We start from the raw sequence: 17,197 nt of genomic DNA on the forward strand, positions 1-17,197 counted from the left end.
CGCAGTGGCAGTCCCAAAGGCGATGCGTCAGTCCCAAGATGAAGGAGGCTGCAGCAATGCGAGTCTTTTGCGAAAGACAATCCACACAACAGTGTCAATGTGTGAGTTCTGCTTGGGAATGCGCCGATCAGCCAAGGAGATGCGTCGGTTCTGCTTGGGTTGCTTCGCTCAACAGAGAGGATGTGTTGGTTCAGCTGGAAAGCACCTTTGCCCCACATTCAAACATCGAGGACTGGGGTGGCACCACTTGCAGGCTAGACTAACAGTTGGCAGAGTCCAGGTGCAGGGGTTGGAAGCCTTTTATGTTCCTGAAACTTCAGATCAGAAGGCCAGCAACTAGCCCATGGAGTCACTCTGAGTTCTGGGGTCAAGTGATGCAGGTGCAGTCCTTCTCACCTATGTAGGAGGACAACAGGCCAACAGGTCAGCACAGCAAAGCAGGTCTCCAGCAAAGCAGAAGTCCAGCAGAGTGGCAGTCCTACACCAGCACAGCAGTCTGTCTTCCTGGCAGCGTATCCACAGGTCCAGAAGTGTATTATCCTGGTGGTGTTTGAGGTCCAGGTCTTATACCCATGGTGCCTTTGTCGAAAGGGATATTGAAAATAAACAGTTGATGGACAGAATGCTGGACAATGCAAACATTCACCCCAGTCACAAGGATCTGGGTTTAATTCATCATTCTTTTGCTCACCGCACCACCCCAGTTTGGACCCAGCCATACGCAAATCAGTCTTGACCCTGTTTCTTGTGGGAACAGTCCAGCTCGAACTGCCAAGCCAGGTCCTCCCTGGACCGGAAACAAGCATCCTGGGACCGGGACCGGCTTCCTTCACCAGCACAGCAGTCCGTCTTTCTGGCAGAGTATCCACAGGTCCAGAAGTATATTGTCATGGTGGTGTTTGAGGCCCAGGTCTTATACCCAGTGGTGTCTTTGTATAAACTGAGACTTCAAAGACAAGTCTTTGAAGTGCAAGTACATGTCCTACCTTTTAAATACATTGTACCTCGCCCTCTTGGTTGTCCAGGGCTTACCTTAGGGGGGACATATACGCATAAAAAGGGAAAGGTTGGACCTGGCAAAAGATTTATTTTGCCAGGTCGACATGGCAGTGTAAACGGCACACACAGGATTTGCAATGTCATGTTTGAGACATGGTTAGGGGGTACTTAAGTGGGTGGCACAATCAGTGCTGCAGACCCACCTGTAGCATTTATTATACAGGCTCTGGGCACATTTAGTGAACTTTACTTGGAACTTATAAGAAAATGAATTATGCCAATTGGGGATAAGCCAATGTTAGCATGTTTTAAGCTGAGAGCACATGCACTTTAGCACTGGTTAGCAGTGTAAAGTGCTCACCAGTGCTAAGGCCAGCAAAAACAAATTCAGAAAAAAATGGAAGAGGAAGGTAAAATGTTTAGGGGTGACCCTGCAAAATGGACCATTTCCAACACTTAGGGCCTCATTAGGATCGCGGACGGACTTGGGTCCGTCCGCGACCCCAGAGCAGGAGGGAACCTCCGCATGACATGCGGAGTTCCCTCCTGTGCAATTAGGATGTGACCGCCACCCTGGCGGTCATATCCTCTATTTTTAACATTGCGGCGGGTGGAGCTTCAAGCTACACCCGCGGCAATGTTAAAAATGCAGGTGTTGCATTTGTATGCAGAAAGAGGCAGGCAACGCGCGGTGCCTGCCGCTTTCCGCATACAAATGCAGGGGGGTACCATAGGTACCCCCCATGTGCACCCCCCACCCCCCCTTCACCTAGGGGGCCCGCAACGGGCCCCCGCAGTGAAGTTACACATGCTTTTCCACGGCGGAAAAGCCGCCGCGGAAAAGCATGTTTACAAGCACATCCTAATCTGGCTGACGGTGTCTGAGAGACACCGTCACCATATTAGTGCTTTTCTGCCGTGGTTGTAAGCCAACCGCGGAGGAAAAGCTGCGGACGGAAACCAGGACCCACCAGCCATCCTAATGTGGGGGTGGGTCTTGGTGGGTCCACAGAGGATTCTCCGCATCCTACAGGCCGGCGGTGGCTTCCGCTGGCCCGGAGGATGCGGAGAATCCTCCATCCTAATCAGCCCCTTAGTCCGAGCTGCTGTGCCCTAACTGAGAAGTGTGGCATGTCCTGGGCTGATGCACCTGATGAAATAGTGTGAAACCTGATCCACTGTTCCCAATCTCAGAGGTGTAACTTGATCTGTGTCTACTCGTTGAAGATTTTGATGTTTCTTGAGGCGCTGCCCCCAAATTATGAATCAGTGGCATGACCCCAGCTGTTGCACTGTCCCACATCACAGTGTCACCCAGAGCTGCAGTGCAAACAAGACCACAGCATCACCACAACAGTGGAACCTTCTAGGCCTCTAAAAGGCCTCCATCCCTGTCTCAGTCTGACCATGTTAGGTTGGGCCAGTCAAAACCCGAACAGGCTGAGCGGGGCTGCAACAAGCACCCGCAGGACCAGCCATGAAGAGATCCAGCTCTCCCCTATACAACCACCCCTAAACACAGCCATATTGCCAGACAGGTCCACTGAGAAGGCTGAGGAAGAATACAGGCTTGTGCTCAGCTTAGTAGTGGGTGAACAGGTGAGCTTCAGAGGAGCCAGGTAGTAGTAGACGTTATGCTGACCCCTATCACGGACTGTTAGAGGATCGTCGATGAGAACCAAGAGAGACCTATTTAAGACTGTGCACGTATGCTAAAATACGGGTTTAATCTGCAATTGAGGCTACTCACAGCAAATACCAACCTGAAGTGGGAACCACCTAGTCCTTGGGTGGGGTTGGGGGGGAGAACTTAGGGGAAGTAGGTACTTACCTTCCCTAAGTACCAGGACCCTAAATTGCATCATGTGTGTGTCTTTATGATCAGAATTAAGTTCTAGTGTGGATCAAAAGTAATTTTCTTCATGAAAGTCAAGCAGTGGCTTGGCCCATCAGTTATTGAACAGATGGGCTAGTTGAATGTTGCGTGCTGATCTTGAACACCGGCAAGCTACTTCCATGAAACGCTTGTGACTGCTCACCATCACTACTGCTGAGAGTCAAATGCTAAAGATGTAGTTGGGCCAATTTGCAGAGACGTTCCAAGAACATTAGAGGCAAAAAATCTCCACACTCATGGTTGTGGCACAATATCCCCTGCTTGGCCTGTGGCAAACCAAAGAGGGACTGGTAGAATCCCAGTTATTTCCTTTTGGTGCAATACTATTTCCAGCTTTTCAGCTTTTTCCTATTTTTAGCATGAAGTGCCTAATTACACCTTTGAATTGTATTGTACCTATAGCAACAAGTCACTTTATGTGCTATGAATTGTTATTCTTTTTAGAATATTTTTATTAAGTTTCGTGTATATCTGCATTTACAATCGTTGTACAGGATCATATGGGCAACATGACAAATATAGGATTGTCTCTCTCTCCATAACGTGCAATTAAACTCCACATCTCAGGAGATGTCAGTCCACACTTTTATAGTATATAACACATTTCAAGAAGCACAATGTTTCAGTCAATTGTTTCAGGTTAAGACACTCTGGAGTTGTTTGCTACTTAGCAATAGAACAGGCAAATTACTCTGCCTTTAATAAGAGTTTAAAACATCTGCTGCTTTCTGTGTCTTTTAGATGATCGATTGATGATATTATTGTAGTTATTTCTGATGTTTTTTCATTTTTTCTGGGTTTGTAGTTCTGTATGATTGTTTATGCTCTCTATTTCGACTAACAAGTGGGCATATGTAGGCTTATCATATGCTACATAAAACATTTAAATTATTCTAAATGTTTTTAGTTATTATCAATGTTGGCTTGTTAGGCACAGAACCAAATTAAAAGAATGATTATGAACCTTGAATACTGGCCATGATTACAAATCACACACTAATATGATTGGTTTCTAATGGGTGTCTCCATCCCAGACTTTTCTCTCAGCAGACAGTTATTTGTCCATCAATATCCATTAGATAAAAACCACTCAATTTGAGAAAGGTTGCCCTTTATATTCATACTGACCTGGGACAAGACTAATCTGAACTCCAGTGTCTCTGAATTGAAAAGTCAGACTGAAGCATTATGTACTACACTGGCCCTCATCAGAAGGGAATTCCAATAACTCCATAGTGTCTTCCAACTTATGAATATTAAAGAGCCCTGCTCTAAGTGTTGAAATGATTTGCCCTGTATCATGTATACAGATTAGTGGAGTCAACTTGGCCTGCAGTCCCAATATCTGTCCAGGTACAAGAGAGACAATATGAGCCACATGAAATAAATTGTCATGATGTAATATGCTTGACACCATGCAGTGCTCAATTTGTATGGAAATATGTGCAGTGCTGTTGAAAGACAGGGGTTGCCAAATATTACAAATTTCTAATTCTAATTCATACTTCTTCCTCCACTTTGTAAGCCTGGTCAATGTATCTGACTCTTGCAGGTTAATTTTCATCCCTGCTTTCTTCCTTTGGCACTGTTATGATATGTTTTCCTATCATGATATTCTTTAGTTTTTACTCCATTTTATGCCATTCTCTCTCTTATTCTGATTCAGTGGCTGGTGGATGCCCACCGCCTGCGACCAGTAGCCCAAATCATGCATTGACAATATATAGATCCAAAATCAGATGGCCTTAGGAGTTGTTGACACTTGATTATCATTTTGTGATATAGACTCACTAAGAGATGGTTACATAGAAAATCATGCTTCTAGGATTGGCAAAAGTATTAGCTATGTGAAAGCAAAGGAGGTGCTTGAGACTAAGGGCCATATGTAGGAGAGGCAATACCGGTCGGTAACGGTGAAATTCGGTAAATCTCACTGTTACCAACCGGTATTTAGGGATGTGAGATGTAGGAGGCAGGTTTCAGGATTCGGTAATTTACCGAATCGGTAATTTAAGGAATCAGTAAATAACCGAATTCATAAAATACAGATTTGGTAAATCACTGAATCCTGAAACCTATGTAGCAGGCACTCAAGTGAGTGCATTTTTGCATTCAGGATTCGTTATTTACCACCAACTATCAGTTGGTGATAAATAACGAATACCTTTAAAAAAGCATTTTTTTTGCTTTTTTGTCAGTGTCATGTGGCAGACATACATCCCCTTAGGGCATGTATGTGTGCCGCATGTGCACACATGCACGATTCAGGGGTACAACAGGGTGTCATTGTGACACCCTGCACCCCTTGAATATGTTTCCCCTATTCCCTATTCGGTATATACCAAATCGGCCTCCAGGCCCATAGGAATGAATGGGAATTACTGAATCAGTAAATACTGATTCTTAAATTACAAATATTACAGATTCGGTAAAATTGACAGAATTTTTACCTACATACTATTTACCGATTCTTAAATACCGAATCAGTAAAATTCGGTACTTAAGAATCGGTAAATAGAGATTACCTACATATGGCCCTAAGTAAGATAAAGGTTCTACAACAGTAAGAAAAGCAGTACACTAAATGAGCCAGAACTGGCATAAATTTCACATTAGCTTTACAAAAGTTTGTTTTCAGCACTCACAATTTTGTTAAGACATAAAGCAAAAATATACAAATATGAAATTTAAAGTGATATTAAAATACTGGTATGACATGTTGTGTAACAGCAATAATCACGTTAGGTTGTGACTTACCTTGAACTCCTGCAAAATATGATCGATTTCAGTAAGGGTAAATTGTTCTACTTCTTTTTCTTCTTCTGGCTGATTTGTTTCACAAAGAAAAGAAACTTCGTGCTCAATGGGCGCAAGTATATCCAAAGCTGCCATCAAAGATTTAATTCTATAAATCCAAAATAATCGAGAAAGATATGAACTGACAGAATTGATCTAAATACCTAATATAAAGAGCTAGCATTCCAATGTACAGTGAACATCCCCAGTAGTTTTCACTGATTCTACAATAACACTACAGTTGACAGGAATATGCCATCAACACTTATTATTGCCATTCGAGAACGTTAACCAGGTATTTTGCATTATTTATATGGGAAGAATTTCAAGACAACATACCTCAGTAGCAACCTGAAATCTCAAGAGTAATGCATGCCTTGCAGATCAAGGAGAAATTGTACTTGGTAAGACCACATTTTGAAAGATGGCAGACTGTCATCCACTCCTTCTTTGGATGCCTCCCACATATCTGGAATTGACTGTCAAAGAAGCACTATCTGGTCCTCTTTCCCTCCATGTTGCTTAAAGAACTGAAATCCTCATCTTCAACAAACTCCTCATGAAATTCTAATGTCTCTGCTCCTGAGGTCACTACCAACTGAGCTTTTTGGGGGCTGGGTCCCCTCTTTTACTAGTATCCACCAGAAATGAAGGATCTTCATTTTACAGAAAGTCTCATGAAACTTCAGTCTCTCATCCCGCATTAATCCTACATATGTCCCAGCCTAAGCAAATTAAAAAGGAATAATGTCCAAAATATATATCCTTCTTACTAGGCTTCCTGGCCATTCCAGACTCTGGCTGGGACAACACCATCTCCCACTTTTACTAACCTAAGGACATCACCAACTCTGGGCTCCGTCTTCCTGCTACCAAATTTCCAGAAGGTCAGACTCATCTTTTTCTTGTCAAAGCTGCTGCCAGTTTTTCAACATCACTCTGTTTACCACAGACTGCAGCTATTCATAAGATGCCCACACGCTCAGCTCTAACAACTCCCTTTCAAGGATGGACACAGTAATTGTAAAGGATGTTGTCACAGTAAAGGTTGAGGTTCATCTCTAAGATAATTACACACTACCTCATATCCAATACTTAAGCTCAACCACTCTGTACCACAGAAACCACTGTACTAGATATTGTACATAATCTCTTGTAAAGAGGAGACGATTTAAGGCATGAGACAATTTAAGGCATCAGCGAAGTGGGCAATTACCCAGGGCCTCCATCATCTAATTAATTCCCTGGGAAAGTGATTTTTTTCTCAACTATTTTCTAGTTTTCGACTTCCACCTCTCCCTTTCTCTCCACCTTCCTCTACATCTGACTTGGTCTCTTTCTGCCAAGTGTCCTCTTGAGGATTTTTGGAGCCAAGCCCAAAATACTTTGCACTTATTTTTGCATGACCCTGTTTCTAAAAGTTCAAAATATAATTCAAAATTATTTTGGATTCTTCAGTTTTGAAATAGCACAAAAAAGGTAATAAAACCTCAAGCTGTTCTGAACAGGGGGGCCCAAATTATGTTTTTCCCAGGGCCCCAAAAATCCTTAAGGTGACACTATATGTATGGTATACTTATTTTAATAAAAATCAAACAACAAAGAAAATACATTATGACAAGCTTTACAGCTTCAGGCTTGCAAGGAATCACAACTACACAGTAGTCTCTCAGGTGTTCATTGCATGTCCCGTTACCATAGTAGCACAAATGGATACAGATCTCATTAACACATTAGTCAGGATCTTACCATCTATTCATTATTGACTTTGACAGCCTCCCCCTGCACAGTTTCTTCTAATTTCCCAATACCATAGAAGTGCCTCTACCACTTCCATATCTTTAGGAACTTCCACTGGCAACTACGGTGACGGTTCAAGACTATCCAGGAAGCTGCCTACTACCAAAGGACTAAAACAAAATTGCGTAGTGGCACTGCACCTTTACAATTTGTTTATGTCTGACCTAGCTCAAAGGCTCGACCACATCAATTTCCACCCCCGTAAATAGGTAAATTATTATTAACAATTCTTTTGTACGCAGACGACGTGGAGTTAATGAGCCTAAGACCGGTCTACGACAGCCCTCAATGAAATGTCAGAATATAATTCATCTAATAAATTAGAAATAAACACATCGAAAACTAAAACAATGCTAATCAGTAATCATCGAAGAATCAAGTATAATATCTAGCTGGAGGGCAACCAGATAGAGGAAGTAACAAGTATATAGATAACAGACAAAACCTTCTACAGCAAAAAAGCTATATGTCATAGAGAACCAGTGCACTAACATTTGCCTTTAGGACGCAAGAAAAAAAATTGAAGGGGCCGTCATACAAACCTCTGCTTGCGGTGATGGCAGTCAAAATGCTTCCAACGCTAATGTAGGCTAGTACCTCTCTACACGGCAAAGACTCTGACCTTCTAAAAAATTTATTATTTTCAGCCAACAAAAATGTCTTCCAGATTCATCAGTCTGCTTTGCCGACCCAGATTTGATTTGAAATTAGCCTTCATAACCAATATCTCAATAAATCCCTGCTAACTACCTGCATGGCCAAGCTGTGGAACTATAACTTGCCATATTGCTATTTGATAAAAACATCTTCAGCTCAAGGTTGCATGCCTGGATGGTGAATAACAACTACACGAACCTTGCACCGGCACCTTACATGAACATTACATTCTCAATCTATTTAAAGAGACGATTGATGGCTGTAGGCTTCGGTAAACTACCTTCAATTGTGGACCAGCCAGCCTGGGTGCACAAAGGGCCTATATCATGTCGACTTTGCGGTAGCAACAAAGAGGATTTTAACCACATAATTTGCACATGCCCCAAACTTCATAATGCATGAGTCACTTTACTTGGAAAAGCTTTGAAGACTAGAGGTATCAGGACCTGTAGAGCTGCAATAATGACAGGGCTAGACCCCTGGGATCCTCAATTGAACTGCAAATTGATCAAATTCCTTAACTCCTTTGAACAGGCCCTAAAAACTATCTCATAAGTAGCTAGGTAAAAGGTGGTAATCATGCCTCCTTATAAGGTATGCCAGTGGCTTACATTTTTAACCACAGACCAGGTCTGCATACTGAACCGTGATCAGCTGAAATGGTTGGGATTCCATTGAAGTAAATAGATGGGATTCCGGGTAACAATTCTGGAGTGTTTAATCAACAGTTTTTTAATACATTGATCGGCAACAAACTGATGTTATGTTTAAAAAATTGGCAGACTTTATTAATTGTTTTATATGCTCATTTATTTTGTAATATTGTTGAGGTTTTAATTAACTAAAAAATAAACTTACTTTGACTTTTGAATATTAACTTGCAATGTTCCTGTACCTTGTGGAAATCCCAGACTGCATGTATAAATGTGACCTCCTCTACCTCACATTTCAAACAACTGGGTGACATGGCTCTCCCCATTTCGTGCAATCTACTCCTATTATAATAAACTCTGTGAAGATATTTTAACTGAATCAGGCAAAAAGGAGACCAGATGGCTCCCTCTCGTGGGTGCATCAAGGTCACCTCCCAGGCCAGATCTTTCAGTATTCCTATGTCTGCCTCCCAATTGTCCCTCAAACTTCGTAGCCCATCTGGCAAATTATTCATGAGAGTTTTGTAATTCACAGACATTGTCCTCATCCTGAGCTCTCCCATGAATATTCTCCCCTCTAGGGGAGCAGACTCTGGATTTTCCCCCATTCCAGAGCTTGAACCCTGAATGCATGTCTCAGTTGTATGTATGTGTACAGTTGCTCTGGTGAGAGCCGAATTTTGTTTGTAAGTTATTAACTGATCTCATTGTATTATGGTGTGAAAATTATACAACACAGCTACTTCGTTATTTTCACAACACAGCTGCTTTCTTTTCCAGCCGCCCACAGCCATATTAAGGCCTCTGACATTATTATTCCTGTGATAGGCCTCTGACCACCAGGATTTGAATGGTCCAACACCTGTAACCTTTTACCACTCGGCTTAGGCATGTTTATTTATCGCCCGCTGCTGGAATTAGGCCTGACAGTATAGAGCATTTGCTAAACTATTGCAGTTAGGTCAAGAACATGACCTGCTCCTTCTTAAACAAACTCTGCTGGTGACTTGATGTTTGTTGCAGAACTTTTCTTTTCTTTCAGCTTACACCCTGCTTCCTTTTTGTCCTATGACCTTCACAGATTTTAGACCTTACAATCAAAATAAGAGATACACTGGTAAGTTGAACTCGACGTGCGCCTCACATTCTGATTCATGAATTGATTCTTGTTTCTGCTTACTTGCTTGACTACGTATGTATTAATATTGTGAAATTCTATCATTTGTTGACTAGATATACATAAGGAGAGGTATTGCCATGTGAATACCCCTCCACTTCAAAATACTGCCCCCTTTACCTTACTTCCTCAACAACCGCATACTTATCTATACTACTATTATAAAGAGAGAACTGTGTCCTTTGAGCCAGGTAAACTCGAAAAGTACACCACCAATCCAAACACCCAATACATGTCAAGGCAAGCAGAAGGACAAATTTAAAAAATAAACGTTATTTACAAAATTTATATTAAAAAAAAAGTAGTCCCTCCAAAGTAGCGCCGGCCGCGACATGCGTGCTCACGTCAGGAGCACTGGGAGGAGCGGCGTCCGAGGAGCGGCGGACATGGTGCGGGGGAGGAGCGGTGACCTGAGGAGCAGCGGACAGACCAGCGGCGGTGCGAGCAGCGGAGAGGCAGACATGGCGCGGGGGAGGAGGGGCGGCGGACAGGCGGTGAGGAGCAGAGCGGCGAGGAGCGGTGAACTGAGGAGCGGCAGCTGAGGTAAGGCTCCGGAGACAATGTTGGGGCAGGCGGGTGTCGGGCCAGGCGGGGGACGGGGAGTTACAACAACACAGGCGGTGAGGAGCAGAGCGGCGAGGAGTGGTGAACTAAGGAGCGGCGGCTGAGGTAAGGCTCCGGGGACAATGTCGGGGCAGGCGGGTGAAGGGCCAGGAGGGGGACGGGGAGTTACAACAACACAGATCGGCTGAGGAAAGGCAATGTCGGGGCAGGCGGGGGTCGGGGACTAACAAGGTGACGGGTGGAACATTTTGCAGGTAGTACTGTCCAACCTCCATTGACTCAGGCCAGGCGGGGGTTGGGCCTGGCGGGAAAACAGATCGGGTGAGGAAAGGCAATGTCGGGGCAGGCGGGGGTCGGGCAGGCGTGGGACAGGGCGGGCGGGGACACGGGCTGCTTGCCAATGTCGGGGCAGGCGGGGGTAGGGGAAGCCTGAATGCTCCCGGACAAGGTCGGGACGGGCTGCTAGTACCATGATAAAGGGGTTGTTATCCTGTCCACCATGACTTCAACCAATCCTATGTGTACAATCCCGCCTATGTGTCATTAATGATGAACAATAATTGCCATACTTATGTATATTTCTCTTCTATTTCTCCCTCTAATCCTACTTCTCAAATATCCTATTTCAATGGAGCTTGCATCTTGGATCATTCTCTTTTGGGTACTGCACTACTTCTCTTCACTACACATAATTTTGCTACTGTACTGCCTGACCTTTTTCTCATACAACACCATTCCCTCTGGCCTACATCTGGGCACCTTGATGTGTCGATATGTCCACTTTGTGGAACATTCTGTTTCCTATTTATATGTATATTCACATTTACAGCCAGCCTTGAGAAATTCATGGCCGGCTGGCCCTTTTGGGCGAAACACGTGTCGGCTCCTCTTTGCTTTTCACTTGTTTTCAAATAAAGAAGAAAAGACCATTACAACAGAGTTCTCTACTTCCTGTATCTACCACGTTCAATACGGGATTTGGGGTCTAATTACCCTGTAAACGCATATGATATTGAGGGTACAAACCTATCACATATGTGAAAACTAATCTCATTGTATGATTCTCTATAAGATCTCCCTAACTGGTGATCTCTATTGCATCCCAAAGATGGAATCCTTTCAATGTGACCCCTTCTTAACCATATTTAATTCCCATAAAGACCATTCTCTTGTTATTCTGCCCCTCCATCCCAAACCACGTGGGCCTGATTCATGAAGGTACTTACTTTTAGAAAGGTTATGACTGCACAGCCTCCACACTTATGGTAGAATCTCTACACTCGGGCAGAATCTCCACACTGTAAACTCTTGTCAGTGCGCCATGAGGAAATTCCACCACAAGTACGGAGATGCGGCCATGAGTACGGAGAATATGCCACAAGTGCAGTTGTAACTTTACTCATGATTCAGGCCCTGTGATGGTCCTTTACATTTTCACCATGTATATAGTGTAATAGGAAGGGCTTTTTCATTTTTGATTTCTCTATATCATATATATGTTTTTCTCATAGTGCATAAATCCAACAATGTCTCAGGAAATCTGTGTCACTCAGTAGTCTGCCCTAATGTTTGGAAGGTTCACACATGAGCATTTTCAAAGCTACCACAGGAGTACATCCATTCAGGAGGAGTAAAGCCAGATCCCTATCCATACCCTGAAAGGTCACTTTAGGTATAGGGAAGGAAGTGTTTTGTATTATATACAGTATTTAGGCAGCATTGTCATTTTAAAGAGTGCAGCTCGTCTGAGCAGCAATAATAGAAATGACTGCCATCTAGTGACGTCCAGTCAAAATTTTCTCACAACTGGTGCCAGGTTGTTTTTCTCCAAAAAAAGGTCCTCTTCGGGTGCCAAGTAAATCCCAAGTCACTTCAATCCCATATCTGGCACTATTATATTCAGAGAAAGCTCTTCTTACAAGATCCAATATTTAGTCTTGTTTATTATGGACCTGTTTCAATTCATCTTGCATCCTGCGTATCTACTTTTTTCAACCAATACCTTGAAAATAGAGGGGATATCATCCCTGGGAGCATAAAAGTGTGTCCTCAGAGTAAATGGAAATAGAGAGAAATCTACTCCTTTTGTAAATCAATGGTCAAAATAAAGCCCCTAATGCACCCACTGCACCCAAAATGCTGATGGCTAAACACAGAGCCTTTTGAAGGGAAACTTAAAGAGGTCATCGCATTAACTCGAAACACTGCCTTTGGATCTTGATACAAGAAAACCACCAAGTCACCCTCATCCAAATCCAAACTCTAAAGCAGAAAATGCCAATACACCACATTGAATACCTTCTCTGCATCCAATTATATTATCCCTTGATGTTTATTTGGTTGCTGGATCTCTTCCATCCAGCTATTTTCCTATTGAAGATTATGTGTAGTAGGGTGCCAAGGCTGCGTGTTGTATTTATAAGCAAAAACCCAGCAGCAAGGCAGCAAAGCACTGTACAGAGTCAAAGGCGAAAACACAATCAACATGTGACAGGAGTGGCCTAATATTGCATCATTAAGTTATATTCTTTAAAGAAATGAGTCTTCAGTTATTTTCTAAAAAGGATCCAGATTCTGTCAGCACTCATGGAAACATGGGATCTTGTTCCAGATGCTAGGTGCACAGAGGAAGAAGCCTGGGCTGGCTACAGGTGTGCCAAGAGCCAGCAGAAATGGAGGAATATGTCAGCCAAGTAGACAGGGGTGTCTGCTGTAATGGCTCTGTAGATGATGTAGCTGGTTTTCAGTATGGGGGTGGAGTTTTGTCACTGTTGGGATAAGGGGTATAGAATTCTTCAGGCCCTCAATGAGGCATGCAGCAGGGGCAATGCTCCTAACAGGGGCTAGTAAGGAATCTGAAAGGCCATGGAACAAAGCATTGCTACTATTCAGATGCAAGGGTGTAAGCATTTGAACAGAAGTTCTGAAGTCACATTTTGGGAGAAAAGGTTTCACTATCTTAAGTAAAGAGTGCACCTAACAGACATCTAGACTTTGTTGTGGTGCATTCCTTGATGGTAAGATCGGTATCAACCGTGAATCAGATTGTCTAGGCACGGGGTGAACATTTGGATGCAAATCCACAGAGATTTATGTCTTTAAGCTGGATTTAGCATCTAGCTGCTTTTGGAAAATATCAAGAATTCTGCATTGATGGGATGAAGATTCAAGTAGGAACTGGTTGTCAGGTTTAGATGAGGTGATGGGCAGCAGTGGCTCCACCATTAGGGTGGAGGAGCGTCGCCTCATCTGCTGCCAGCGCAGCAGGCACACACATTCATATAATGGTAATAAGTACCATTTTATTATGCAACGCAGGCTCGCACTTCTACAGCGCGAAGGCAGGCCACAGAGCTGATTAGTCCCATTGCACTTATGTCAGCTCCCTGCCAGTACACATGAAAGATTGGATGACTGTCTACAGCTAACCAATCTGTCATGCGCCATCAAAGCCTGCAATCCCGGGGATGAAAAAGAGCAGAGGGATTGCAGACAAAGGCCCCCAGCCTCAAAATAAGTGCTGGGTAATCCTGCTCCAACCAATGCTGGAGCTGTGCTGCAGCTCTAGGATTGGTTGGAGTCTGAGGAGAGCGCCGGAACGTGTGACGCAACTGGAGTCCGTGGGCAGCAACATACATATGGTGAGTTTTTGGGCAGCCCGCTCCACCATATTTTTATATTGCTGGCCGCTATTGGTGAAGAGAGTGTTTGAGGTGTTGGATGTCTGAAGCAGAGTAGATTTTCACATATAGTTGTGCCTCAGCAGCGTACTGGTAAATGTTGGTATTATCTGTGGGTAGAGCCCCAAGGGGCTCCATGTTAATCTTAAAAACAATAGGGTATAAGTTGAAATCCTTGGGAACTTCGCAAGTGATCAGGCTATTCTGGTACCGGGGCTGCCTTATGAATTGTATAGGTAGGACTAGAACTAGGGAAGGACATTTTTTTAGTGAATTCATCTCAGTTCTACAGGGTGGAATAGTCAACAGTCTTGAGGAAAACTGAGTGGGCTAATAATATAAGGAGTCAGGGTTCATCCTTATTTGTGGTCAGGAGGGCATTGTCTGACTTGATGAGAGCTTGAAGTAGTGCATCAACTGAGTTTTCGATAATCTGGATGATTAAAAATATATGAATGATGGGCCGGTAGTTGGTGCTGTCATTAGTGACTAGTGTGAGTTGCATAAAGAGTGAGATGATCTTGCCTGTCATGAGAGAATCAGGAACATGTCTTCAGTGAGGGGAGGATTGACAAAATGAGTAGGGGTGGGACAGCTTCGTCAGAGAGGGATCTAATAAAGAATGAGAGTAAGGCATTATTGTCATAGGTGGTTGCTTCGATTTCTGTTGTATTTTCTTTCCTGTCTGCAGACAGAGCATTTCTTGTCAATGAGGTCTTTGAAATACCAGGGCTATGAAGAGTTTGGCTGCCTTTTTGTGTTTTAGTTGAAGTGTGGAAGTTTACTTGTTTTCCCAAAAATGGGCTAAAGACACTTCAAATGGTGTTGACATCAGAGGTAGAGGTGTCAGGGCAAGGGATAACTTTGAAATGTAGATTGTCTATGGAGACGTCTCTGAAGGATCTGAAGGTTTATTGATTTCTGTTAGGTTAATTTGGATGTGTTGGTTGTGTTGATTGCACACTACGCAGGGTGATGGGAATAGCAAAGTGGTTGCTCCAGTCTAGGGTTACGGGATTCTTGCACTAAATGGTCACTGATGTTGTGAAGGCAAGGTCCAGAATGTAGCCTTTGAGTAATGTTGATTTTGTAATATGCTGCACCATGTTGTGTGTGTCAATGAGGTAGAGAAGTGCTTCTCTAGTTTTTTCATATTTTATCTTTTGGGAAGGTTGAAGTTGTAGAGGATGGTGGAATGGCATATTACATGGATGAGATGGTGAGGAGTTCTGAGAATTCATCTATGAAGTCCTTATTCAGTTCAAAAGAGCTGCAGACGAGATGAAAGGGGGAAGACTGTGAATCAGTGAGTTGGAAGTGGCATATGAGAAGTTCTATGGAGTTTAGTACTGCCTGCTTGACTTCTGTGCAGTCTAGTGGACTTGGGGATGACAGAGAGGATCTGTGTTCTCATCAGTGTGGTCCGCATGCTGGATGCTATAGCATGTAGAAAGAAGGAAGTCTAGGATATGCAAGGATGCAGTGGTGAGATATGCCTCTGTGATGAAGAGAGTGCATCAAGGTTGTAATAACTGATGAGATTTACACTGCTGAGAGCGTGGAGTCCTGCAGAACATACACTTATGAGCATTAGATGAACTAATCTGTAGTTCAAGGTGACGGATAGTGCATTGTGTATAAGGTTGGGTCTATATGCTGTGAGGATGCCATGTGATTGTTTATGTTCTTTTTGAGGAACATTATAATTTCTGACCTTGTAGCATAAGGGTTTTTGGCCATGGCTCTATGCTGGAAAAGCCTGGCTGGAAGGATGCCTTCCAGTTGACAAAAGTAGAGAGAAGACAGGAAGTAATGGCAATTTCTGCATAGACTGATGCTGTGGTGATGGGCACTGGGGAATGAATGCTACTGATGTAGCTTCTTTTATTAAAGATCGTTTGGAAACCAGTGATGTCTCTTACTGTAGAGATGGATGGTGGAAAATAGAGTTCACTTGAGTGGCTTCTTCTTTTAAAGATGGTTTTAGTGAGAAATCACTATCAGGATACTGCCCTTCGATTATATGAGAACATTAATTCAGCATTCCTTTAGTTATTTTTTTACTCCTTGTGGACTGGGCAAGACATGCAGACATAGAGATGTACAAGAAAGACAGAAATAATGATCCTACGGTAGCAGGAAAGAAGGTGACATTCAACTTACCTTGCTTGGACAGTGCATTTAGTTAAACTCCAAATGTAGTATTTGATGTGTGATTGTTTGGAAGGGGTTGGTATATTCGAAATGGCAGATCCGACACTCTAGACAATCTGTGATTATTTGTACCAGCTAGACAGGCATACCCTAGAGAAGCCTTGGAGGAGATCCAGTTTGTTTTTAATCTAAACTGCTAACCATCACATTGGAAAACTTCAACTTAGTCAGTAAAAACAGATGAGACCTCTCTGTGAGCCACATCTACTGCAGAGATCCATACACTGAAAGGTCAGGTCATTGACAGGGTCCAGTTGATTCAGTCAGACTTACTGCCAGATCAGCCCCTTGATCTGGGTTAGATTTGGATTAGGTGTAGATAGTTAGAAGTTTACACCAAATGATTGGTGCATTAGTAAGTTAGGAGCTTCTGAGCTCGGAATATCATTTATTTCTCCAATTTTCCAAACCTCTATGCTAGATACTGTAAATACTGTGTGCAATGATTTCAAGTGCAGCCTCGTGCCTGACACTAGGTAATGTGAGAGCTATTTTTCAGCTATAACTGGCTCACAATTTCTATTTTGTGTACTTCATCTCATCATGTGTATATGTTGAGCAAGTGTTTTCACACAGATTGATCCTACAGATTGAAACGCATGCAGCTAACGGTCTCAAACATGGCACTGCAGCAAAACAACCACTGGTACAATCCATAAAAACAGTCAGTCACAGATTGTTAAAACGTTTCTTTGGCTTGCAGTTTAGTGGCCTAATTGAGCCTGGGGCCAAACAAGCAATGAAAATCATCTAGAAAAAA

General features: G+C 43.1%; 1 protein-coding gene across 1 annotated transcript in view; it reads right to left on the reverse strand.

Moving 5' to 3' along the window:
* Positions 1-17,197, reverse strand: part of SYNE2 (spectrin repeat containing nuclear envelope protein 2) — a 1,750,628-nt gene that overhangs the window by 1,379,131 nt on the left and 354,300 nt on the right. The window contains exon 29 of the mRNA XM_086937933.1: positions 5,654-5,801. Coding sequence (XP_086794059.1) covers positions 5,654-5,801 — 148 coding nt within the window. The remainder of the gene's footprint in view (positions 1-5,653; positions 5,802-17,197) is intronic.

Source organism: Lissotriton vulgaris, chromosome 9 (genome assembly GCF_964263255.1).
Source record: "Lissotriton vulgaris chromosome 9, aLisVul1.2, whole genome shotgun sequence".
NCBI lineage: Eukaryota > Metazoa > Chordata > Amphibia > Caudata > Salamandridae > Lissotriton > Lissotriton vulgaris.